This window comes from Diadema antillarum, unplaced genomic scaffold (assembly GCF_040938485.1).
Source record: "Diadema antillarum isolate AM-2024a unplaced genomic scaffold, OU_Dant_1.0 scf00000067, whole genome shotgun sequence".
NCBI classification, from domain to species: Eukaryota; Metazoa; Echinodermata; class Echinoidea; order Diadematoida; family Diadematidae; genus Diadema; species Diadema antillarum.
In genome coordinates, this window is record NW_027270956.1 from 757,909 (window position 1) to 783,902 (window position 25,994).

At 39.2% G+C, this 25,994-nt stretch overlaps 1 protein-coding gene across 1 annotated transcript in view; it reads right to left on the reverse strand.

Moving 5' to 3' along the window:
• Positions 1-1,607: 1,607 nt before the first annotated feature.
• LOC139716594 (homologous-pairing protein 2 homolog) overlaps positions 1,608-25,994 on the reverse strand; it is a 64,651-nt gene continuing 40,264 nt past the window's right edge. Inside the window, exons 3-8 of the mRNA XM_071628122.1 lie at positions 21,319-21,408; positions 15,411-15,522; positions 14,099-14,169; positions 3,859-3,987; positions 2,386-2,445; positions 1,608-1,661 (exon numbers count right to left, since the gene is read on the reverse strand). Coding sequence (XP_071484223.1) covers positions 1,608-1,661; positions 2,386-2,445; positions 3,859-3,987; positions 14,099-14,169; positions 15,411-15,522; positions 21,319-21,408 — 516 coding nt within the window. The remainder of the gene's footprint in view (positions 1,662-2,385; positions 2,446-3,858; positions 3,988-14,098; positions 14,170-15,410; positions 15,523-21,318; positions 21,409-25,994) is intronic.

Here is a 25,994-nt window from a genome sequence, read left to right on the forward strand (position 1 = left end):
CAATGATTTTGTGAATAATTTCAGCTTTAATCTTTAAAGTCATGTATGCACCAATGTTTAGGATCATTTGATAGTTCTATGAACAACAACATAGAGATCACATTTCTTGACAAAAAACATTGACAGAAGAAAATATGTCAAACACCCATTATTAAATGAGCATAAAGGTTATAGATAACAGATAATGCCAATCTTGCGCGGAGTTACTAACATTGTATGTAGTCTGACACCAATCAACTGTTACAGAGAAGTTTAATAGCATCATTGGAAAATTTTACTCTGAATGAAACCATCGGGGAGAGGGTGAACCCAGTGACGTGCTAATTACAATGTTGAGCAGCGGTGACATAGTCCGACATCCTGAGGTTTACCCAAAAATAGCTGTCATGATCACAAAAACATGACTTCATGTGTTCAGCACACTTCCTGTGTGTCAGGAGTCTGAAAAGTTGCTAATTTCATGTTTATCCTGAAAAAGGACTGTGTCTTCCTGAGTCTTTACGAGACAGGTTCAGGAAATCAAATTTTCACCCATTTTCCAAATACTAGATAATTTCTCCAGACAAGAGAAGAATATTGTTTTATGGCTTTTTTAACAACAAAAAAATGAGTATGCTACATCATCAAGCCCCATGCTGATGATGTCACAATGAGGTAATTAATCAATGTGGTGAGGAACAACTGGTATTTAAGACATTGCTCTTTCTTTTTAACCCATTGAGGACGAGTCCCGAGTATACTAGGGCAAGTGTCTATGGGAAATGTGTGTTGCAGCCCTTCCTCAACAGGTTAATAAGGAAAGGGCCAAAGGTGGATGTTTTGTCTTGATAGTGGCAAATTTTGGGCAGATTTGCTGGAAATGCTCCTTTCTCATTCAGCTTAACAAATCAATGGCAGAACATGGGGCCCCATTCACAGGGTAGCACTTCTCGCCTTGACCATATTACAGAAGAAGATTTACTGCAACGGTTCCCCTACTCACATGAATACAATCAGCAACCGGTACTACAGGCCTTGCTCATATCAGGACCCTCCATGCACAATGGAAACACCATACAGTCTACATCTTTCCTCTAAATTCATCAAGGTGAAACACAATTCATGTGTTATTTTGATCAGTCTTCAACTTGAATGATGGCATTAAGCACAGTATTTGCAATGTCTTCCAGATGTTACTTATGGTATTCTCTTTCTTGCTCAGGAAAGTAAAGCCAGCAGTATATGACCAATAAAAATCATTAAACATGAGATTATCATGCTGTGTATACGTCTGAGCTCTCGAGCGAGAAGTACATGTAACCCAGTGCTTACGAGTGTCACACTTAAGAGTTGCATTGGATCCAGCACATTCCCACTTAAAACTGATTTGAGATTATCTTGTGACAAGTTGGCACACATTACATCAGGACTGCAATAACAACAAAAAATAGCAGTAAATATTGGCGCTAAGACTGTCCAAAAGTTTGTCGAGAAAAATCCCTCTCCCCCGAAACCTCTCCATTGAGAGCCACAACTTGGGAACTCGTGGCATGGTAACACAGGTCACAACTTGGGGTGGTGCCATGTCACTGGGGAGCAGTGTGTCAAAGAGCGCCCTCTACAGTTCATTACCGCGGGATCGTCACATTACAGTCCTCGTCTGTCTCCACTCCAATGTCCTCCTGGAAGGATCAAAGTGGAGAGAGGATTTAGGCACAGTTTACGCGAGTGAGCACAAGAATTGGTAGGCATTGGAACATATAGCACACAGATTTGACTAAAACTTCCCATAAAAATCTGTCATTTTTGAAAGGATTGACAGATTTTCCTCAAACTTCACCGATATGTTCTAATACTTCTGCATTCATTGAATCCACATACATTTGCATACACTGTAAAACCAGAAATATTTGCACCACGTAACTTTCACAAATTGGAGCCGACAGCTTATTTCACAGCACAAAAGTTTCTGGAGTTGCCATTGGCATTCAATGCAACGTGTTGTAAAAACTTTTGTGTGAATTTTACTTTCATGAATCGCAAAATCCGTAAAAATTTCATGCGCACAAACATTTCTGGTTTTACAGTATACACTCAACTTAAAGTCGATCTTGACAAGACAGAAGAAAAAGTGTCAACTAATGCGATGTGTGACTTCTGCACGTACAGAGGAATACACATGTGAGGTTATGAAATAAATGCAAATTGGGACTTTTTATTTTCATTGACGTAGCCAAATATCCGACGTCTACACAGTCATCCTCTGTGGAGTTGACTGTTTATTTGGGGTGAATTCCCCTTGAAAGGAAACGACAGAAACACAGAATATCTGCTGATTTTCAATTTGAGCAATTTGGGATCAATTTTCTAATAAGCTCTGGGTCAACAAAATCATATTCTACTCACAAATAATTCCTTTTTGGTTTTTGGGTAGCCCTCCAGTATTGCATCAAGAATATCCATGGCCTGCAGAAAAAGAAAGGGAACCAGAAAAGATAAGAATTATTTAATTCGTCAGCTCTAACCTGATTTTGAGACTTCAAATTCACTCGAGCCTGGAAAACGCTATTAAATACTGAAAGATGACACCAATTTATCTGTTACATGTAGATCATTAGCCCTACTTTGGGAAGTATTGGCTGTAGCAAATCCTGGGCCCCATTTCATATAAGATGTAAGGATAGCAACTCTTGCTGGAATGGCAACTTCCCATAGCAATCAGGAAGCTGCATTCTTGTCATTACAATGACAACTGCCATTTCAGAAAGAGTTGCTATCATCAACTTTTTATAAAATAGGGCCCTGATGTGCATTGTATAATTGAAGTAAAAGTCTTGTTCACATGAAAGGCTCACTTGCGGAATGGGGAAATTCTCACCCAGTCTCAGACGACAAATTGTTTCTCAGTGTTTATAAGAAAGCCAGAATACTTGCTTCTTTGTTTACTTTGCTTTTCAAACCAAACATAGTCAGGTAAACTGCTGTCTATTCTGTTACATGTAGAGGGCGCGCGCCTGACAGGCAGCCGTCTTACGAACTTTGTCTAATTTTTAATGCTCCAGCATTTTGAAGTAATGAACAGTTACATACAAATGATTGAACTTATGTATCCTAACTGATGATGTTTATGTTTTTTTTCTTACGCGGACTCCCGCTTTCTCTTTTTCTCCCACCCTCATTTCTGCCTCCATAATCCCTATCAGTCTGTCTGTCTTTCTTCCCTTCCTCACTTCCTCTCGAGTCCATATCCGACTGAATATAATATGATGTGTTCATAACGGAAATGCTCTTTGTAATTTTATCATTATTTTATCTATATTGTGTATGTGTTATACTTTTGTAACATCGTGCAATTCAGTCTCTGACTGCAATGTGATCGAAATAAAACCATTATTGAATTGAATTAATTTAATTGATTACCTTCCGCCATGAGGAAAGAAAATATGGGCGAGGACTGAAATACTGCCCTCATGTGATGATGCCTCAAATCAGTGAGTGTATCCACTTCTCATGCGGGCCTACTTTTTGTGGAGTTTGAGCCAGGCAGTCAAAAATAAACATCCATCCACAGTATATGTAAGTTTTCTGTGCCTTCCTCATCTTTTTTTTTTTTTTTTTTTAATGTTAAAGACATCTTGCTTGGGGTGTATAAGGTTAGTGCCTGACATACAATAAGAGAAGGTTGGTAAGAAAAAAAAAGATGGTATTTTTACTCATAAGTTGTGTTTCATTTATAATCAGGAGGATTACATTGTATAACCCCACATTGAATTTTGATGAGATGTGGTGCCAAAGTTAACATCTTAGTGTGCTAAGCTTAATTTGTGGAAACATGGATTCCCCCCCCCCCCCCTCCACCCCCCCCGTTTCAGTACTGACCATCCTCTTTCGCTTCCTCCATGCTTTCAGGCTGGTCTCATGACTGCTGTAGATGGCTTTCTTCTCCTGCAAACTGACGTGGTTACCGGTCGACTTGAGTTTGTCTACCCGACTTTGTTTCTTGTCACACTTGCGAGAGAAATGAAAAATGAAAAAGCAGGAATAACAGGAATAAAACCAGGCTACTTGTGTGTGCTTTATCCTACATGTTGATCGAATTTAGACAAGAATATTGGGATGTCCAAAGTGCTGGAAAGCATTCTGTTACACTTAATAATTTCAACTTCAAAATCTCTTTAAGGCTCTTGTAGGACATTAATTTATTTCATAATTCTACTACTTACGACTGCTGCTGATACTACTACTACTATTTATACTATTACTACTGCTACTGCTTCTCTACTACTACTACTGCTATTACTCCAACTACAATTGAACATATGAAATATTTACTCTGATCCTGATATGAATGTGACATGCACGCATACAGCTCTTCATTCATTATATTACTTTACTCCACGATCGCTAATTCAACCACTCGCAAACTGTCTGGACATCCTGAGTCACAAAAAGCGAGACTTGCTAAATATATGGTGTACACACTCCTGTACGTAGTTCCCTCTTTTCTCTCTATTTTTTATGCAAAAAATCTCACAAATCATGGATCTGATTGACAGTGCCTTGTGTTCCATATACACAAGTAACAGAAGGAAGGAAAATTTAGTATCGTCATGGTTAACTTTAACCCTAAAAAGGCCGGGGGGGGGGGGTTGAATCAACCCCCCCTTTTTTCGCGACTACTCCGCCGCGCGAAATTTTTTGACCGCACCGTTCGCTGACTTTTTGCTTTCAAGTCTAGCGCATCTTTTGACGCCATTTTCGCGAAAATCGCGCATACCGTTACGACGCTGCATAACATTTTATATATGCCTGTCAGACCGAAAATGGCTCAAAAACGTGATTTTGTGTATAAAGTCTATGCAAATGGAGTTTTCTCTTCTTATTCATAAAGATATGATTATTTTCACTTTTTTAAGCTGAAACTAATTAATTTTAGCATAATTATGCTCGAAATAGGTTCTGTCATAAATTTTGCAGAAAAAAAATGATAAAACAAAAGGTCGAAAAAACAAAGAAATACATAAGAAATTCATAAAACAAGAAAATACATAAGAAATTGATTTTGATACCAAATTTTTTTCTCAAGTAAATTGTTTAGAATAGGAATGCTACAAAGAATGTTTTCACCAAAAATTAGGATTCTAAGAGCTTTAATTTCTGATTTAGAGCAAAATGTATGATTTTATGCATATATTTGCATAATTAATTATTATGACGAAAATTTCCATTTCTTTATGTATAGCTTGGTAGATTACGCCACAGGTAATGCACATGCCAAATTTCATGGCGATTGCGCGATCGACGGCCGAGATCTCGGGGGGGGGGGGGGGGGGGGGGTTTGAATCAACCCCTCCCCGGCCACAGAACACCCAAAAAAGCCCGGCCTGGTTAGGGTTAAAACGGTGCCACTGGCAACTTCCAGTTTGTGGAAATCAACTCCAAACCGTGATCTCATGCGAATCTTTTCCCTTTTGATGCCGAAACTTCCTCGAAGGGGCTACACTCATTGCTGCATGATCGCTGGGGTCTTTACTAGAGAGGAAAACTGACGCATGGTGACCTTCTGTCTTTTCTCGGGTCCTTTTTTTTTTTTTTTTTTGAGCAATAACGCGATTCCCAATCCACCCCCCTTGAAAACAGGAAGCTTTTCTCCCCAATGTCTGTGCTCTTCTTTGTGCTCTGACTCCGTTATCACACTATCTCCTCTCTTTAGAGAGAGGAAATTAATACATGCTGTTACTTCATGGACTGCTCTCTTTTTTAGATTTAATTTTTCCTTCCCCTTTGCCATCCCTCCCCCTCCCCCCCCCCCCCCCCCCACCCACCCCAAATCAAAAAGGAATTAGTGCTGTGGGGCTTCTCTACTGTTAATCTTTGATCCTTCCAACAGAACAAGATAATTCTGCTGGTAGCTTTGCCTTCCATCTTGAAGTCAGTCATAAGTCCAATCACACTCACACAGAAATAAAATTAATTGCTTCACATCATCTTGTGAGACACTAAACACAGAATAGTAAAATTGATAACAAGATATTATACGAATAATTTATGAGTTGTGAGTGCATAGGGCACGAATATCGCACGAGGCGCGAGATAAGCCACTGGTCTATTCAACAAGGCGCGTAGCGCCGTGTTGAATAGACCAGTGGCGAATCTCGCGCCGAGTGCGGTATTACGTGCCCCAATGCACGAACAAAATCATAAATTATTAGTTTTATACAACACCTTGTCCACAATCACAGTACTAAATTAGTGACCGCTAACTCAGGAAGGCCCAAAAATAAATGTAATAATTAGGCCGAGAATTGTAAACCACCCTGTGTACTGCTTTCAAACACTCGTCATGATTCGACCACACAGTCACAGGAATCACAAACTCCGCAGGGTCTATACCCATTCTACGCTAACGTTAGATCGAGTTAGGCCTGACTGTTAAGCCTACCTGAGATGTCGGTAGATCTAGTAGTAGGTCTAGACTTTCTCTATTTCCGAAAATGATTTTGTATAAAAACACAGAAAAATAATCAAATTACGGTTTCTCAACTTGAAATGAAGTCTTGATTTTGGGATCACTGTGGTCCACGTAGCAGATCAGATTCAAAACTAACTAGAAATGTCGCTATGGCGACTGGTATGCCCCCGCCATAATGCATGATTCTCCTAATAGGTCTAGATAGTACATGTGGACAATGTGTGATTACATTTTCACAAAACTGGCAAAATACTGAAATGACAAGTTTGTCACAAATGTGTTGAATGTTCTCCTTCCTTGACCTTGGTTTAATTGGATGAATAGGAGAGCATGTATTTGGGGATTTAAGGACTTTAACTTGACTTTGACCCATTCATACATTTATGCATTGAGTAATTTTCATGGTACCGGTATGGAGAAAAAGTGCAATTTCTGTACTGAATAGTAAATTGTTACCATGTTCTTCTGGCCTTTGACCCTAAAATTCATAAGATAATCACTTTCAGGTAGAACATGCATAAATATGCAGTAAGTTTCACGATAAATTGAGCCACTTCCGAGATATGGAGGAAAAAGTTAGTTCAGCACTTTCACTTGATCTTTGACCTTTTGACCTTTGAGGCAAAAAAAAAAGAAAAAAAAACTCTCCAGAGAATTTCTATTAGGTTACACATGCATACACCAAGTGTAAAAAAAAAAAAAAAAAAATCCTGCTGGCATTGCATGAACATGAGGGAAATAGTAAAATTTTGAAGTGTTGCACTTGACCTTTGATCCCTGACCTTTGACCCCATGAACCCTACATTCTCTAGATAATCACTGCCAGTCAGTACATGTATATACTATGTTCCATGAAGATACCTTGAACAATTTTCCAATTTACAGAGAAAAAAAAGAAGTTTTAATACTTTTACTCAACCTTTTGACCTTTGACCTTTGACCTCATGACCCAAACTTTCACCAGAGAATCTAAATTGGATAATACATGTATGCACTAAGTTTCAAGAAAATATCTTCAGGCATTGCATAGATATGGTGGAAATAGTGAAATTTTATGTATTTGACCTTGACCTGTTGACCTTTGACCTTGAGCACGTGCACCCAAAAGTTGATAGGCACAACTTCACCCCCTAATACACATACATGCCAAGTTTCATTAGGATACCTCAACAGCTTTTGATAGTTACCTTGTCCACAAAATTCATTATGGACGGACGGAAGGACGGACGGACGGACAACCCGAAAACATAATGCCTCCGGCACCACTTCGTGGCGGAGGCATAAAAACACAGCAGTAGGTAACTAGGTAGGCCACAATACATGCAACTAGCTAGGTAAAGTAGCTGCGCGTACACGTTAACGTTGCAGTACTCCGCCGCGACTGGTCTGTTGACCGGCAGCGCATCGCAGCGCAGCCGGCCAGCACGTACAATGTAGTTTGCTGGCGCTTTGCTGCTGTGAGCCACAGAACTCTGTGAGCGGCCATGCATTAGTAGCCCCCCACGAAGCCGTGCTATAGTACCTTCGAGCCATGCAATAGGCCCATGCCAGGGGCCTATTGTATGGCTGTCACTCTCAATGAGTTTGGTAGGTATTTTCTATTGAATGTCATGTGACATGTTCTTGGCCAATCACAATTCGACATCATTCTGAGGTGTTGTATAAACAGCAATAAAGCACAAAAATGGGGTCTCCAGGAATTGATGAATGAAACATTCACTTTTATTTTGCTCTATTAACCATCCTCTTTTACTGCTTGCTACCAGGTCTTCACACTTCCTGATCATATAATGAATATAATTCACAGCAACCAATGTGGAAATCTACAAAAACTATGAGAAGCTTGGCTGCACGTTGTGTGTTGTGTTTTGGTGTGCTCCTAAGGAGTTCTGCTCATGAGATCATGGATACGTTCATATTCTCTTGAAAAGGTAGATTTAAATTGTGCCCAAAATATGTCACAGATGACATCTGTGACACCTGCCTCTACACCTGTCTCATCGTGAAAAAGATGAACAGAAGCCTCCTCCTCCAGCTATCTTTGAGAAAGATGAGAAGTCAAGTATTTTGCTGGGGGGGGGGGAGGGGGGGGCAGGGGGAGGGGGCAGGGCAGATGGGGAGGGGGCAGGGCAGATGGGGAGGGGGGAGGGAGGGCACTTCTTTCAGAAGTCTCAGCATTCAATTGTTCTCCGCACATCAGAGATGGAAAAAAAATGCAGCCCGCCTCATCCTCATTCCCTCCCCTCCCACTTCCCTTCCTCCTCCTCCTCGTCCTTCATAAACCTTAACCAGTGAATCATTTGTCATTCACATTTTCCTCCTGAGAATCAGAAAACATCCCCTTCTTCCTCCATTCATCTCTTAGTACAACCTTAATTCACACTCTACAATCCTCACCAGAGGAAGGAAAGAATGACACTTCAAAAGACCCTTGATGCTCCTATATGACATGAGATTTGTCAGACACAGCAAAAGACCTCTTCCCCATGCCAGGAGACTATGAAAAGACGACCTCCGTTGCCTAGCAACAAAAGGCATCTTCCTGTCATATACCCAGATATTCAAAGATGCCAAGAGGAAAGATGAATTAATCCATCACTTCTTTTCCCTGAAGGGGGAGAATAGTCTTTAGGCAGAAATATATTTAGCTTTCAATTCCACTAAGGAATCAAAGATTTCATTTGAGCATAGCTTTAAAAGTATCTCCAGGGCCAGAGAGAGAGAGAAAAAGAGGTTTTAAGACCTGTTGATCATTGGTTTGATGGGAATGGTGAAGAAAACCAGAAGGACAGGTGAAATGATGTGGCCTAGCATGCAGGATGAGAAGATCATGCCCTGCTGTAATCATAAACACATCAAGTCCTGGAGGAATTTCACAGCAATATCCTCTTTTTCTCATCCTTAAATTCCCACCTCTGAATTTCACTGCATCTCCTATATTGGAGAAAGATTAACTGGAACTGATTAAATTCATTCAATTTGCATAAAATCAGAAAGAAAATGAGGAAACTTTGCCAATTAGAGAAAGGAACACAAAGTTTTGTCTTCTGAAATGTTGCCAATTTTGGAATGAGCTTTAAATTAAGCAACTAAGCGGTCTATAAATTCTGTGACTGACGACAATAGTTGAAATGATGGTATTGAGGATGAAGACAACGTTCAGGATGGCAGCAAATGAAAATGATGGTGGTGATGATATGATGATGATGATGATGATGATGATAATGACACTGACATGGGTAATGTTGATGACAAAACTGATGAAGATGATGATGACGACTGATAATGATACTGGTCACAAATATACCACTGCTATGGGATTATCTGGTGTCTGACCAATGGACTGAACCAGGACACTATGGACAGACACTTTCTATAAATCTCCCCCCTGGCCTAAATCTGGTCCAGTCCACTTTAATAGATCAAACAGGAAGGGAGGGCTCATTTCACAGTTGTTGACCTCACGCCCAATACCTCCAATTATTTCAGAAAGCCTAGTCACTGGGGAAAGCCCAGGTGAGCTGGGGTCACACTACAACAAAAATCCCCTTCCAACTGAGTCACCCTGCAATAGGTTTGGGTGGGGCAAGGGAGGGGGGTTAGGGGAAGAAGGGGGCAACCCTTTGAGTGAATTTATGTGTCTGCAAAAACCTTCACATTGAAACACAGCTGCAACAACGAAACATTTTTCATAGCTCCATGATTGATATTTCACACATAGGCTACACTTTAAAATCATACGAAGGACATAAGAGGAAAACTAGAAATGTCGCTATGACGACTGATGCCTCCGCCATATTGCATGATTCTCCCAATAGGTGTATGGTACAATGTCTTCACAATGTGTGATGATAGTTTCACATTACTGGCAAAATATTGAAATGACAGGTTTGTCAGAAATATCTCGAATGTTCACTTTCCTTGAACTAGGTTTGCTATAATTGTCTAAGAGTGCAGGTACATGTATTTGGAAAATTGAGGATTTTTACTTGACTTCTGACCGACCCTTTTATAAGTTTATGCACTGAGTAATTTTCAAGGTATGAAGAAAGAGTGTAATTACAGTATAAAATAGATTTTTTTTTTGCATTTTAACCTGGCCTTTGACCCTTAACCTTTGACCTTTGACCTTCTGGCTGGAAATTTCTCAGAGAATCTCCATTAGGTAATACATGTATATATCAAGTTTAAAAAATAATAATGCAAGCATTGCATATACTAGTATATGAGGGAAATAGTAAAATTTTGAGGAGTTGACCTTGACCTTTGACCCCCTGACTATTGACCCATGACCCCCTACATTCCCTACATAATCCCTGCCAGTCAGTAAATGCGTATGTACTAAGTTCCATGAAGATACATTGAACCATTTGCGAGAAAAGTGAAATTGTAACATTTGCACCTAACCTTTGACCTTGTGACATGAAACTCTCTCTGGAGAATCTTTAGGCAGTAGTACATGTCTACACTAAGTTTCAAGAAAATACCTTCGGGCATTGCATGGATATGGGGGAAGTGTAGCAGAGACCCCAACCCCAAGCACCTTCTGATCTGGAGATTCTCCCGTCCGAAACCCCTAGCAAACGGGAGACTCCAAGTTGATGTGTGCGAAGCGCTAAGTTCCTAGGGTTCTAGATGCTCTCTGGTGCTATCTAAGGCATATTTTTTCAACATACGATAGCAATAAGTAAGAAATTCTTTCCACCAGGAGACACAGAGCCAGGGTGGGAGAAATCAAATCTCAAGCGGGAGAACAGGAGATTTTGCAAAAATGGGTTTTCGGCGGGAGATCTCCTGTCGAAAACGGGAGAGTTGGAGTCTCTGGTGTAGCAACATTTTTAGCATTTGACCTTGACCTTTTGACCTTTGACCTCTTGCCAATGTCACTAATTTCTACTCAACTAATTGCCCCATTATACATAATCCTTGGACCAAGTTTGGTGAAAGCTGCTTCATCCAGTTTTGAGTTATCACATAAACAGATACATTTTAGGATTTGACCTTGATCATTGACCTTTGACCTCTGTCCAATTTCACTCAAAAACTAATCAAGTAATTGTCCCATCATATATCATCCTCGGACAAAGTTTGGTGAAATTTGCTTGATCAAGTCTTGAGTTATCGTGTAAACGGATAAAATTTCATGATTTGACCTTGACCTTTGACCTTTGGCCAATTTCACCCAGAATCTAATCAAGTAATTGCCCTATCATACTTTATACTTGGACCAAGTTTAGTAAAATTCCAGTCACTATTACTCAAGTTATCGCGTAAACGAATGCGGTCGGACGTACGGACGGACGGACGAACAACCCGAAAACATAATGCCTCCGGCACCACTTCGTGGCGGAGGCATAAAAAAGGGGATGAGGGTGGGGCTACTGCACTTTGAGAGCAAGAAAGAATGGGGTTATGGTTGCATTATATCATCAGCTGAGAACAAGAAGGGCACTATCACATTCTAAGATTTAGGCACTATCACATTCTAAGATTTGAGCATAGATAAAGCTGAAACAATCAATTTTCATGAAATCAAAAATTTACTGAATCGAAAGTGGGTAGATTTGTAAGCATTGTTCCAAATGTAGGGTAAAATAGCACCCTTTTGGTTATAATTTCTAACATTTTACTGAAAATGAAAGTGATTTAGAATTGACACCATAATGTAAAGATCATCAAGAATTACAACATGATACTAATAATTCAATACAACCCAATACTGCGATAAACTTAAGCCCATCTGGTTCTCAGCCGATGATATGATATATCAGTAAAGAAGCTCAGGATTATAGCTGTGACACTTCTCAAAACAGATCAAGTGCATCTGTATTGAAAATGTACAGTAAGTGAAAGAAATTATTTGTGATTGCACACAACACACTAGTCAAATAGAACAAGCATGTCAATGATAATATGGACATATGAAACACTGTACAACAGTGGCATGGATTCACTGTCCACTGATTGATTTCTCTGGACAGTGAAGACGGTGACATGCCATTTGCTCCTACAGCAATTGCTCCGATCTCATTTTCTCCACGTACTTAGGGTTAGGGTTGTGATAGAGCTTTAGATTTAGATTGATGTGAGGATTAGGATTAAAATTTGAATTTTGTGTGTGGGTGGAAGTTATGTTTGGCTTTAGCATGCAAATATTTCATTTGAACAATTGTTGCTGGAGCAACAATGCATGGAACTGGTGAAGACACATGAAACTGGTGAAGACACATTTTACATCTGCCTACATAACAGATAGATAAATCAATGAAGAAGTGAAAAGATCACTTGTTGAATGATGGGGATGGATTCATGATTGGATGGATGGATGGATGGATGGATGGACTGATAGAAGAGCAAATAAAGAGAGAATGAAAATAAATATGGAGCAGATGAGAATGTAACAGTTCACACAAAGCATTAGAGAGGATGTACATTTTGAGGAAGGTGCAATTAGGGGGAACAACCGAGGAATATATGCTTGTATTGGTCTTGTGAAAGAGGAACTGGAATGTAGAAAAAAGTGTTGCCAGTAATTGAACAGATGTTATCACAGGTGTCGTAGCCGGTGTCCACACACCATCAGGTGACAATTTTCACCCCTCATCTCTAGAGAGCGGGAGGGGGAGGGGGGAACATTATCGATCTCCTCCATCACACTACTCCCTTGAAACAAATGCCTCCTCTCCGTCGGCTACTTGTTACTCGCATATCGCCAACAAAGGATGCTATTAGTGAGAGTCCCCGGCAACAAATGCGCAAGCCTCCGCTAACCCCCCTCCCATATCAAATCATTTCCTGCCTAAACAGAAACAAGGGTTCCGACGGCGAAACTGTCTTAGCACGCCACCTTAATAAGCCCGCCTGATTTATGACTCACATTAGCGCTACTAGCATCGGGACGTTTTAAGAAAGGTCACTGCGGTTTACTAAATATTCTGTCACGAAACCTTGAAAGAAATTGGATTAGGCTCGTGCATCAATTTGTTATTTTTTCTACTTTAGCATAATGTTTAATGTATTTAGATGCGAAGGAGTATATCTACATATTTTGGCTTTGTTCCTAAGGCCATAGGAAAATTGCACTATCACTTAACAAATCAACTGTCAGACAATGAATTGTGCCCCCTTCATACATTTAAAGTGTCAATTTCCCGTACCGCGATGCTTCGTTAGAGCCAGCGATGAATGAGGAGAAGATAAGGAGGAAAACTAGAACAAGGCAAGGAACCAGTATGGGCTCACAATGGATAAGACCACAGTCACTCAATCTTGAGGCCCCCGGGTCAAGTGCGCTGGTGGCAGCAATTGCTCCCCTGGTCAAGGCACTGTATCCCCAGCACCTAGTCCTTCACTTTAGGGGATTTGCAAGTTTAGCAGCTGTTAGTACTGTGGTTAACTTCTTAAAGGCACTTATAAATGCTTCCCCAATGGCAATAGAATGTAATTCCATATTCAAAGTCAACCAAACTCAGCAATCGAAGGAAAAGACCCCCCACCACAAAAAAAGAAAAAGAAGAAGAAAGAAGTGATTTTCAAAAGTGATGTTATGGTTTGTTTAATGGAGGCATCTTAAAGATGAAATCAAGACCAACTGACTGTTGAGTTGTTCTCCTGATTTCAATCATTTCAGAGATGTTTGTGTCTTACCTGTTCTGTGAGTTCTTGGATCCGATCTCTCACTTGCCCTGTGGTCAGGGCACTGTTCAATGTGCCAATCTCTGCAGAAAAAAACCCAGAATATTGACAAAAGTATAAACTTCTATACTTTAAAGTATGACATACAGAACTAGAATTATCAATAAATACAATACATTGATGAATACCCTGCCATACCCATTTCTGGGAGGGAAACATGACGAGAGGTAACAAAATATGCACACATGCCAATTCTGCAGAAAAATCTGCAAAGTCTAAAACAGTGGTACGGTACAAATAAGAAGAAACAATTCATGTGCTTTTATTTTCACACAAGTTTCATGTGGTGCAAAAATGTTCACACCGTGAAAATTTTAATTTTTACAGTAGTGTATTGCAATTGCAATATAACTCCGACTGCATTCTTCATATGGGACTAAAATAAAAGAAGCTGAACAAGGCTATATTCAGGTGGAAGATGAATTAAGGTGTGAACTAAGCTCTCCTCTGAGACCTAAGTCTCAGACAGGCCGGAGCCGGGAAGAGAGAATCGAAAGAGACAGGATGCACTTTAGGGGACAGTCGACCATTTCTGTCGGACGGACGGGCGGCAAACCTGTCCCTAATGGCAGTCAGAAATGTTTACCTTCCTTTCTGCCTTCCAGTCCCCAATGTCTGCCAATGTTCCCACTTCTTGTCTTTTTTTTTTCAAGATTTGAGGTCATTAGATTTAATCTCCTGAAAATGACTTCAAGAGTCTCGACACACTATCAAGTTTCTGACACTCAGAATGTTCGGCATTCTCCGTCTATTTTAATCTTAGATGCACTGATGATAATCCATTCATGGTTTTCTATCATGAACGACAAGGGAGGTTTGCTCTGATTCAAAAGTGCTTTTCAGATCTATTTCATATTTTGTTATTTTCTCTCAAAAGCAAAGAGCAAAATCGTGAGGGAGCTTAATTAGTGTCCATATGGGTGGCAGTCAGATCTTCATAAAATGAACTGAGTTTTCAGTTCATTTCTTCTTCTCTTTTTTCCACCAAGAACAACAAGATGATTATGGTTATATCTTTTTATTTTTTATTTTCAATGGGGGCAAACCCTTTTTTGACAGACAGTGTCTTTGACAGCTGAACATCGCTGCAGCCAAAAATCTTCCCTCTTGGGGGTGATTATGGTAACAACAATGAAACAAAGTCTTATAATCCCAGCATGGGAACCCTGCCTAAAAATAACTCCCTTTTGAGGCTGCCATCACAGGCTCCGCTAAGAAATGATCTCTTGAAAAAGGGCAGCCCGCCTCGGACCTCAGAGCTCACCCCGCTCGTGCTGCTTGCACTGCGCCCTCGACTGCTCCAGCTGCGACGTCAGCTCGGCTATCTTGGCATCCATGGCCTTCAGTTCCGTCTCGTCAACGCTGGGGAACTGGCTCTGTGGGGGCATTGTTGAGAGGGAGTGGAATGAAGAGGTGTGATCAATAGATTGAAAGATTGATTGATTGATTGATTGATTGATTGATTGATTGATTGAATGATTGATCAATTGATAGATTTTTGCATCGATGAAAATATGCTTCATTAAAAATTCTGAAGAGCAAATTTCTTATCTTTACTGCTTTTCATTAGATTTTGCATTATGTTCATACTTCTCAAAAAAAAGGTACAGTGATCAATACTACAATACTACAGAACACACAAAACTGCAAATACTTTCATTTGAATCATGTGCAATGAGACATCTTCTTAAGCCCGCCGCACACTACACGATTTTGCCCCGATTCACTGGTCTTAAGACCTTAAGACTAGAAGTGTGACGTCACAGTCTTGCCAGTTTCCAGTCGTACGACTGGGTCTTAGCGCCAGTCGTAGAGATTTGACATGTTGAATTTCTACGACTGGTCGTAGGCTTTCAGCCATTCACAATGCAGTAAAATGCAAGCGCACGCAGTGCGCACTACGCGCGCTTTACAGTCGGGTCGTATAGTGTGCGGTGTCCGGTCGTACGACTGGTCTTAAGACCCAGCTTGGCTTAAGACTTTAAGACCAGTCTGATTGTGTAGTGTGCGGTGGCCTTTAAAGGAAATGACATCATAATTGAGGAACAGAAATGAAGTGTGCACAGAAATTATTCCCTTTATGAACGTCTCTGCATCTTGAGATTGAAATACACAGAATGGATGATGACAAGCATACATACTTCATCAAATTTCCTCAAAACAACACATCTAAACATTTTAATTCGATCTAATGAATATTTTGATGAGATAAAAATAATCCCCTTAGTCTACTTCACAATAACGGTTGGCAATTTGACAGTCAAATGGCTTGATATTCTTTTGAGACGAGTGCTCAAGTTCAGAGGGTTCTGCAATTACCTTAATTTCATTACACAACAAAACGAAAATAAGACAACCATATTAGAAAAGAACACATTATGGCACACTCGCTGTCAAGTACATCTCCCACTATTGACACATACTACACCATATAAATTACGCATCTCTTTGATCCTGTCAGTTATCATACGGTGTGTAGATTGAATCAGAATTGAATTGATTTGAATTGAATTGCATTGAATTGAATACATTCCTAAGATGCGTTAAATCCGGGTAAGCAATGAGTAAACAACAACAACAAGTACAGACAGAACAATATTTGGTGATCTTGCTGCATGCAAACAAAAGATCAAACAAAACATGATTAAGTATTCCAGCTCAACAACACAGCTGCACAAGGAACACAACAAAATAATACTAGAAATGTCGCTACAGCGACTGGTTATACCCCCGCCAAACAACATTTCATAAGCTTTGGTCAAAACAACATTTCATAAGCTTTGGTCAAAAAACTGAGGAAGTAGTTAAATCCGCAAGATCTTTCCTTGATCTTTTGCCATTAATATGCCGTTACCATGGCAACGTACTTTCGGATACTGTCGAAAAATGCGTCTTGCACATCTACAACCAAAGGCACACATCTGTACCAAGTTTCATGGAAATTGGGCAAAAACTGAGGAAGTACAGTAGTTTGCAACACAAAATTTTCCATCGTTCTGGCTCATAATATGTGAGCTGTTACCATGGCAACATACTTTTTGTCACTGTCAAGAAATGTGTCATGCTGACCTATATCCTAAGACAAACATTCAATATGAATTCCATGAGAATTGGAAGAACACTGATGAAGCAGTTTTGCCATGAAGCATTTTGCCCTATATTTTACCAATAACATGCCGTTACCATGGCAACGCACTTTTTGCCACTGCGGAAATATGTGTCTTGCACATTAACATATTCAGATGAACATCTGTACCTAATTTCATAAAAATTGATCAAAAACTGTGGGAGGAGTTCGCGACGCAAGATTTGTACCCATTTTTGCCCATAATATGCCGTTACCATGGCAACGTACTTTTGGATACTGTCAAAAAATATGTCTTGCACATCTACAACCCAAGGCACACATCTGTGCCAAGTTTTATGGGAATCGGTTGAAAACTGAGGAAGTAGTTCGCGACGCAAGATTTGCAACGGACCAACCGCCCGCCCGACCGCCCGCCCGACCGCCCGCCCGACCGCCCGACCGCCCGACCGCCCGCCCGACCGCCCGACCGCCCGACCGCCCGACCGCCTGACCGTCCGCTGATTCCTATATACCCCCTTCAAACTTCGTTTGGCGGGGGTATAAAAACAAAATCACATGAGGTCAATATGGTATTACCACACTGGGTTGCTTGGCACCCTCGTATCCCCCCCCCCCCCCCCCAAAAAAAAAGATAGTATAAAAAGTTGGATGACAACTTCTCTCATTGCCGTTCCAAAAACAGGCTCAACCATTTGACGTAGTTTGCACCCCTCGATGGTCTATCAACCAACCTCTTGCCATCAATTCTTTCTCTTGAACATCATCAGTAATCGTCGGGGCTATTTATATGATTACTCATCCACAGGCTTTTCTTCTTCCCTCCTCCCCCCCCCCCCCCCCCCACTGATTTGATTACGGGCATTACCTGTGGCTAAGAATAACAGCTGACAGCTCTCGACTCATTAAGCTCCTGTATTACAGTGCATTACACAGACATATGGTATATGATTGTTCATTCTTTTAGATCATATTTTGCTTTCTTTTTCGTTCACAGAAAGGCCTTTTTAAAAATGCAAGTTTTCCTTCCCTGACCAACTATAGATGGGCTTTTCACAATGTGTAGAGCAATGCAGAAGTCAGAAGTGTGTGTTGTACACTATTTGGTAAAATGCACATCTAACAGGCCATTACTGCTGCAAACTTGTAGTGATTGGTCATTTCACTGAAATGCCAGTGAATTGTCCCTGACCAGCAAAACTACAAACATATTAAAAATCAAAATTTACTAATCTTAACCAAAAAATACTTCAAAGTACATAGCACGGTAGAAGTAAAATATATCATAGATCTACCCAGGATTTTTTTTTCTTCATTTAGAAAAATTTGTTATGTGGTATTTGAATTTGACTGCCAAAGTTCTCTATTTGGAACAATGGAAGAAATGTTCTTGTTGAAATATCACATAGACAAATTTAACTTCTTCATTCATGAGAATAGAACTGTAGTGTCTTACAATGTTTCTAAACCTTAATATAAACAAAAAATCTCAATGAGTATATTCAACTATGCATTATGAAGTACTTCAGTAACTACTGTGTAATGGGTCTCAATTCACATAAGGAGGAAGCAACATTAGTCCGTCAAAAGTGATGAAGTACCACTGTGTGAACAAAAGTCAGGAAGGTTATATTAATACCACCAGAACAGACCAGATAAAATTGCAATTGTAGGTATCTGATTCTACTTACACAAATTGATTTTTAATGAAAGAGATTGTACATTTTTCTGTCTCCTACAATCCTACCTAGGGATTGTGCTGGGATGAAGTCTGTTTAACCCGTTGAGGACGGACTGATTTTGCTACAACACACATTTCCCATAGACACTTGCCCGAGTATACTCGGGACTCATCCTCAACGGGTTAAAGGACCTGTTTACCTTGGGAGCAGTGATTTAAAAGATATTCAAGATATTACATTTGATGCATATGTGTAGGTCTGTTGTATCACAAAACACCCTACAGTATAAAAATGTTGCAATAAAACCTAAAATAAAAGGAGATATCAGTATTTTTCTCAATAAACCATCACTGTAGATGGTTTAGTCTAGAAACATTTTTATTACAACTTTTGTTCACATTTTGAGTATTCAACATTAATTAACATCGATTATACGGATTCAAGTTTTTACAGTGGTTGTTTCTAGCCCTGACATTTTAGAACTTTTTAAAGCAATAATGCTGGGATTTTGTTTCATCTGCAAATGGAAAATTATGCCTTTAACTGCTAATCAACGAATTAAAATGAGTTCATGACACTGGCAGGGAGAAATGAACATGTACCATCCTATCTTGTTACCGATGCGGTTACCATGTCTCGTGGTACGCTTAAATGTCTCAGACGCAAGGATGTACAGCTTACACGAAATCCTTCAAAGTATGGTGTTCTCCTGATATAAAATTACCTCATCTTGTCACGTCCATTTCATCATGGGGTTTGGAGAATGGGGTTGGGAAGGGGTTTTGGGAATTGGGGTTAGGGGAGGTGGCAGGTTGGGATAAAATAGGAAGGATTCTGGGAGAAGCACAGTATGCAGATTGATAATACATCCTGTAATGCTTTGTGCTTACTCTTTGTGTAAATACAGTTCCCTTTTGCAAGCTCTTTAAAGCTGCACCATTTTATTTCACATCTTTATGAAATATGTCACTTGAACAGCCACCGTTTGATTCTGTATATATTTACAAAAAAACAAAAATCCAAAAATATGTACATTGAATTCTTCTATTTTCTCTGCTGAGAACTTCAGACAGCTTTCCACCTATTTGAGATATCGAATGAAATCCATCAAGTAAATACTCACGCAAAGTTTTCACAAATATTACTCTCCAAAGATCTTGAGAATAAAAACATACAAACTCTCTAAGTTCTTTAGATTGAGATCAGTGCACGGACCAATCCAAAATCTAAATAATTTAGAAGTCAATCTTTTTCTCAATTTAATTTTGGATTGGTTCCTCACCACAATCTCATAAATTGATTTCCAATCTCAAGAATTCACAGAGAAAGATTTAGAAGATAGTGAAATAAATTATGCATGAAAATATCCAGCTGACTCATCCATGTAATGCACTGAGATTGGCCAAGCACAAAAGACTTACCGGTAATTGCACCAAAATATCCACTTCTTAAAGTATAACATGTCTATTTGATACCCACAAACGCTCTGAGAATGAGGGTTACCACTCATAAAGTGATCTTGTCTGATCAAGTCTTGATCTTTGAGGCTTGATAGCTCTTTTTGAGAAGAAGTCGACCGTCTTTAAGGATCAATGCACTTGCAGTCGTAGAGCCAAGGTTGAAATCAGGAGCGGGGATGGATTGAGATTAAGGTCAGTGCCACCTCCAACGAGGTCAATCCATCTTTTATCCATTCTGTGCTGTCTCATAGAAAATTGGTTCATGCTTTTAACCCATTGAGGACGAGTCCCGAGTATACTCGGGCAAGCATCTACGGGCAATGCGTGTTGTAGCAAAATCAAACCGTCCTCAATGGGTTAATAAACTGCAAAGATTTCCCTCTGCTCGGTGTTACAAATAAACCCGATCTACAATTGAGGATCTGTCAGGATGTACTTCTTCCAGTACAGAATTTTGCACCTTTCAGTACTTACTCCAATTTCTGTTCCTGTTCAGCAAATCAATTTCACCAATGCAGAGGGCGAGAGAAGAGGATATAACTTAAAATACAATCATGAGGAAAAGGTAGAGATTCCAAAGTCTATATTAAAGTGTCCATGACCCCATACTCTCAAGAATTTTAATTTGATTGAAAGTTTCCTCAACAACAGCAAACCAGCAAGTCATGATAGATATCACTGCACTCCCTCACTCCCTCTATGATGGGCCTTGAAGCCTGCCTGTCTAGGATGTTCTCTTTGTGAGTCGAATCCTGGACTGTGAAAAGTTTTTCATTCCACTATAATATTTGTTTTCTCAGAAATTCCATTGCCCAAATCTAACTGTATCATTACTGGCTAACACAACCTACCTTTCATTTAGCCAGTCTGGAACAAATTATGAAGATACCCTAAGCATTTGGAGAGAATGATAAGGTACATTGAAAGCTGGAAATGTGTACTAACCTGATCAGCGACATAAACTTTCTGTTTCCCATACACCTTCTCAGTGATCTTCCCATCCTTGGCGAGCTCCTCCAGACAACGTACAATGGACTGAGAGGGATAGAAAAAAAAAAATACATTGGGCTACTATATGCCATATATTTTGTGGGGTTATAATTTTGCAAATTTTGCAAGTCAGGTGCTGTTCACAAATTCTACAACATGCAAAAACATAAACTCTCATCCAGACATGAATGCCATGTGCACATGTATTTCTCCGTTCAATGCTGTACTCCATGATCATGACTTTAACCACTCCCGAAATTGTCAGCAAGTCCCAATTTGAAAAAAAAAACTAGGCTCGCTATATATATGGCATTAAAAAAAAAAGAGTAATCCTTACACCTGAGGTAAAATACCATTTATAGTGGTACTTTTACATGCATCTATGATTTGCTGTACAATTTTTTTATTTCACAGGCACTCCAATAATTACCTCATACCTTGGCTTAAAAAAACAATAGTTTTCTTAACCACTGCATACTTTATGATATTGTCTTTTTACACACTATTCAAACTATGCCAGTATATCACTGATTGATCATTTAATTTTAAAGTGGAAAGTGACATTCACAAAGAATACTATTAACATTCTAATTTGTCTTGATTATTATAGGGGTCCACTTAAAGATCATTTATCCTGTCCAAACTGTAATATATTCCAGGCAAATCTGGATGGAACAAGAAGTTATCATTAATATGAACATTCTGCTGCAATCAATAATTCCTGAGGGAAGTTATCGATTTGTATTAATATTCTGCTGTAATCAATGATTCTTGAAGTGGATAATCTAGCAATGATGAAAACAGGAAAGAAATGTGGATGCGTGACGCTTTCACAGCAAAAACAAACAAAACAAAAAGACACAGTACACACAAGGTCCCTGAACATCAAGCCATTTATTCATTTTTTTTTAATAGTTGTTTTCTTCAGAAAAAAAATAATAAATCACTGAATTACCTTGCAGCAAATTTGTTTTCAAAGCAGATTCAAATGAGCTACAGTAGTCGGCAGATGCGCTGTTTGCACTGTAACTCTACTCAACACTGATTATTGCAGGAAAAGGGTGCATGGAAATACGAATATGTGTTTGCCTAATTAGATTTGTGCGACAAACATATGAACCCAATTTGGTAACAGTAAATCACCCAAAACAAGGAGAGAGAGTGTTGTGATGTGTATGGCCAGTCAGGAGGTTGCCAGTCAAAAGTAGGAAAAGGAGGAAAAAATAAAAAATCCTATAAAAGACAAACAAAAGATAATCGTCTTTGAATATTCAACCAAACTTGATCCAAATGTTTTGAAGTTCAAATGATGGATACATGCTAATGATGAAAAAGGGACATTCATTGAACTTCAAGGATACTTGTAGCTATAAGTTTGGCACAACATATCCTGAAACTCGGCTATTGTCGGCCAAATTGACAAAGTAAGAAGTTACAGCCTAATGTCTACTCATTTAGCCTGGGGCTTTACACAACCCTTTGATTAATTTCTAGCCTAAATATCACTTTCACTATCCAATTCTTTCTCTTTGGAACTCTGGATCTCCTTTCTTCACAAATCGTTCAACCATTTGTACACCTAGCGGGACGGTCTCCACAGCAGAGGAAAGTGCGACCGTGGCATCGGTGGAATTTCACGCAGGGAATCGCGATAGTTTGCCGAGCGGGTAATCTTTTGTCTTTAGGCACAGGAAATGAAACTAAGCCACCCACTTTCCTCGGCTAATCGTCCCCAGACTGCAGTCACGCTAAACTGCCTCTTTGGATATTTGCCCTAGACAGCTAGACCACTGTGATGCAACCAGTGCACAGAACAGAATTTCCAAATTTTGCCTCTCATCTGCATCTGTAGAAGAAGTTTTTCCATTCAGAAGTCAAACTCACCTCAGGCACGGAAATAGAAGAAAAAAAATAGCGAACCCTGAAGATACATATTTGTCTTTCAGTATTAGGTATGCTACATTATACATAAAGTATATATTCACTCTCAACATTTGGGTTTTAGAGACTTGACAACTAAAAACAAAGAAAAAAAAATCTTTACAGAAGCAAAACTATGCCAGAATTAGTCAGCCATTTCTCTTTATATATCCACTTCTCACAGAAAGAATTTCTTAGCATCTGTCTTGATAGAAAAATCATTACCAAACAAAAAGTTTAAAAATTCATAACTTTTGCATCGATCGTCTGATTTTCCTCAAACTTTCACTAATGTGCTCTACACTGTTCGTGCTTTTACTCAATCCACATTTCCCTTGGGGTTTCGGTTTTCTTTAAATAAACAAAGTACTTGAAAACCACCATAAAATGTTCCCTTCCCCCAATCAAACAAACAAACTCTCTCCAAGCAGCAATTTTGACATTTGGTGAAAAAAAAATGTGAATACAAATGTTATGATCAAAACACTGACCAAGTGCAGAAATGTACAACTTGTATGATAAAAGTGAAAGGCACAAAATATATCCCACAATTCCTGTTTGCAAAAAAAAAAAAAGGGGGGGGGGGGTCAACAATTAGTCACTATGACTCTCCCCCTATATCTTCCTGTTTGACTTTATTCTGGAGTCTGATATCTGCCCTTGTGATCTGGTATTTAGACAATGTTTCAACAAAAGAAATATACTCACTGGTCCAGACTAAAAGAACAGGTGTTTGGAATGCCTGCCAGAGCAGCTGCACACTTTAAAGTGCATTTTTTGAGGTAATACAAAGGAAACAAGGAATGAATAGCCCATCATAAATCCACCAACCTAAATTGCTGTTTCATGACAGGGTAGTGTGTGTGTACTTTCATGGTAATTACAAATAAACAAGTGTGAAAGATAAAATGGGCAAAAGAGTTGAGGGAGGGGGAGTGGGAGGGAGAATGGGAGTAAAGGGGAGGGGTAAAATATGATTATTCCCTAATTTTGGCAAAGGTTGACCTTTTCTTCCCTATAAGTATCATAGGGCATCACCATCACAAACTTCTTTTTTTTAACCAAAACACAAGACAAGTTCACAAACATTGTTAAAGGGATCGTATAGTTTTGGTTGGGACCTAATTTCAGATTTCAAACATTTTTTGGTGAGATAATGAGAAACCTCTTATGAAATATGAAAGAGCATGTAATTCTATGAGGAATTTAATGTTTATTTGATGAAAATTGGTTTTGAAATGGCTGAGATATCCAAAAAAGAGCGATTCTAATAAAGTGCGGGACCTACACTTTATTATGATTGCTTTGTTTTACTTTGTTTTTGGATGTTTCAGTCATTCGAAACCCGATTTTCATCAAATAAACTTTGAATTCCTCTTAAAATGGTATGCTCTGTACTATATCATTTAAGTGTTTTCTTGGTATCTTGTAAAAAGTTAAAAGCCCAATTCTCATCTCTACCAATACTGTACCATCCCTTTAAGCAAGTCAACAAATAGAAAAAGACCAAAGGGCTTGTACTTGTAAGGCTATAATATAACAGCGAAGTGCTCTCCTTTTACAAAGGTATCATTCAATATGAGATGCATATGCTGCCAATTCATTACAAAAACTAACCAAAGCCCACAAAAGCTTTCTTGACAAAGCACCAATAGGCCAGAGTCAAGATCTAGATTAGCATCCACAGATACACCCTTCACAGACTTTGTGTGCATCAAGTACCCTTAAATACATACTTGCCAAAAAAAATTTATTCTCTCTTATATATGCAGATATCACATTATAAAATTACAGTATTTTGCAAGCTCTAGTTTACTATCATAAAAATGAGCAATACGAACCCTCACTGATCAACTCTTACCAATGTCCATCCAGTCTTAAAAGAACCGCACCATCATTCTTTTTTTTTTTTTTTTTTTGGTGAAAATACTACCACAATGCATGGTATCTGTTTTATGATATTAATTTTTCATCTCCTAGGTAGTCCGATGATCAGTATGCATGTATATGTACATATGTACATTGAACTGCATCAGCAATTCATATCTTTGTTAGATAGCACAGAAGATGACCCCTACATGAAGCTGAATCATCTCCACATTCTACTGGTACTTGAGCATGGGCACACATCAATACCAGTATTTACCTATCTTTCTCAGCTCTCTTTCTCTCTCAATTTCACTCCATTAATCCCCTGCAATATTACCTGTCCTTAAGTTCTCCAACGTCTGGAGACTTTATCTCTTCAGGACTAATTGTAAACCTTACCATTTCAGTGTCTGTATTAGTGGAATTCTACACTGTTGAGCTGATGGACCGTATACGTAAATAGGCCCCTGAGAGTTGGGGATGCTGAGGATGCTGTAGCACCCCTGACTGTTTGGAGTAGGGGTGCATCACACCCCTAAAAAATAATTAAAGAAAAAAGTTGAGGGTGCAGAATCATCACAGAAATAGGATTTAGAGATGCTAGATTTTGTCTGGGTGAAAGAAAAACCTCTGGTGTATTTTTCTACTACAAAAACAGACAAATCAGTCATAAACAATTTTATGTAAATACACAATTGTAGCTGCATATAACAGTATTTTAATGTAGATTTACATGTTTTTCTTACACGTAATATATTTGGAAGAAACACTGCATGCACTTGCATACATCTCAGCATGCAAACTGTGACAAAAGGCTTTGTTACTTTTCAGTGTCATACTTG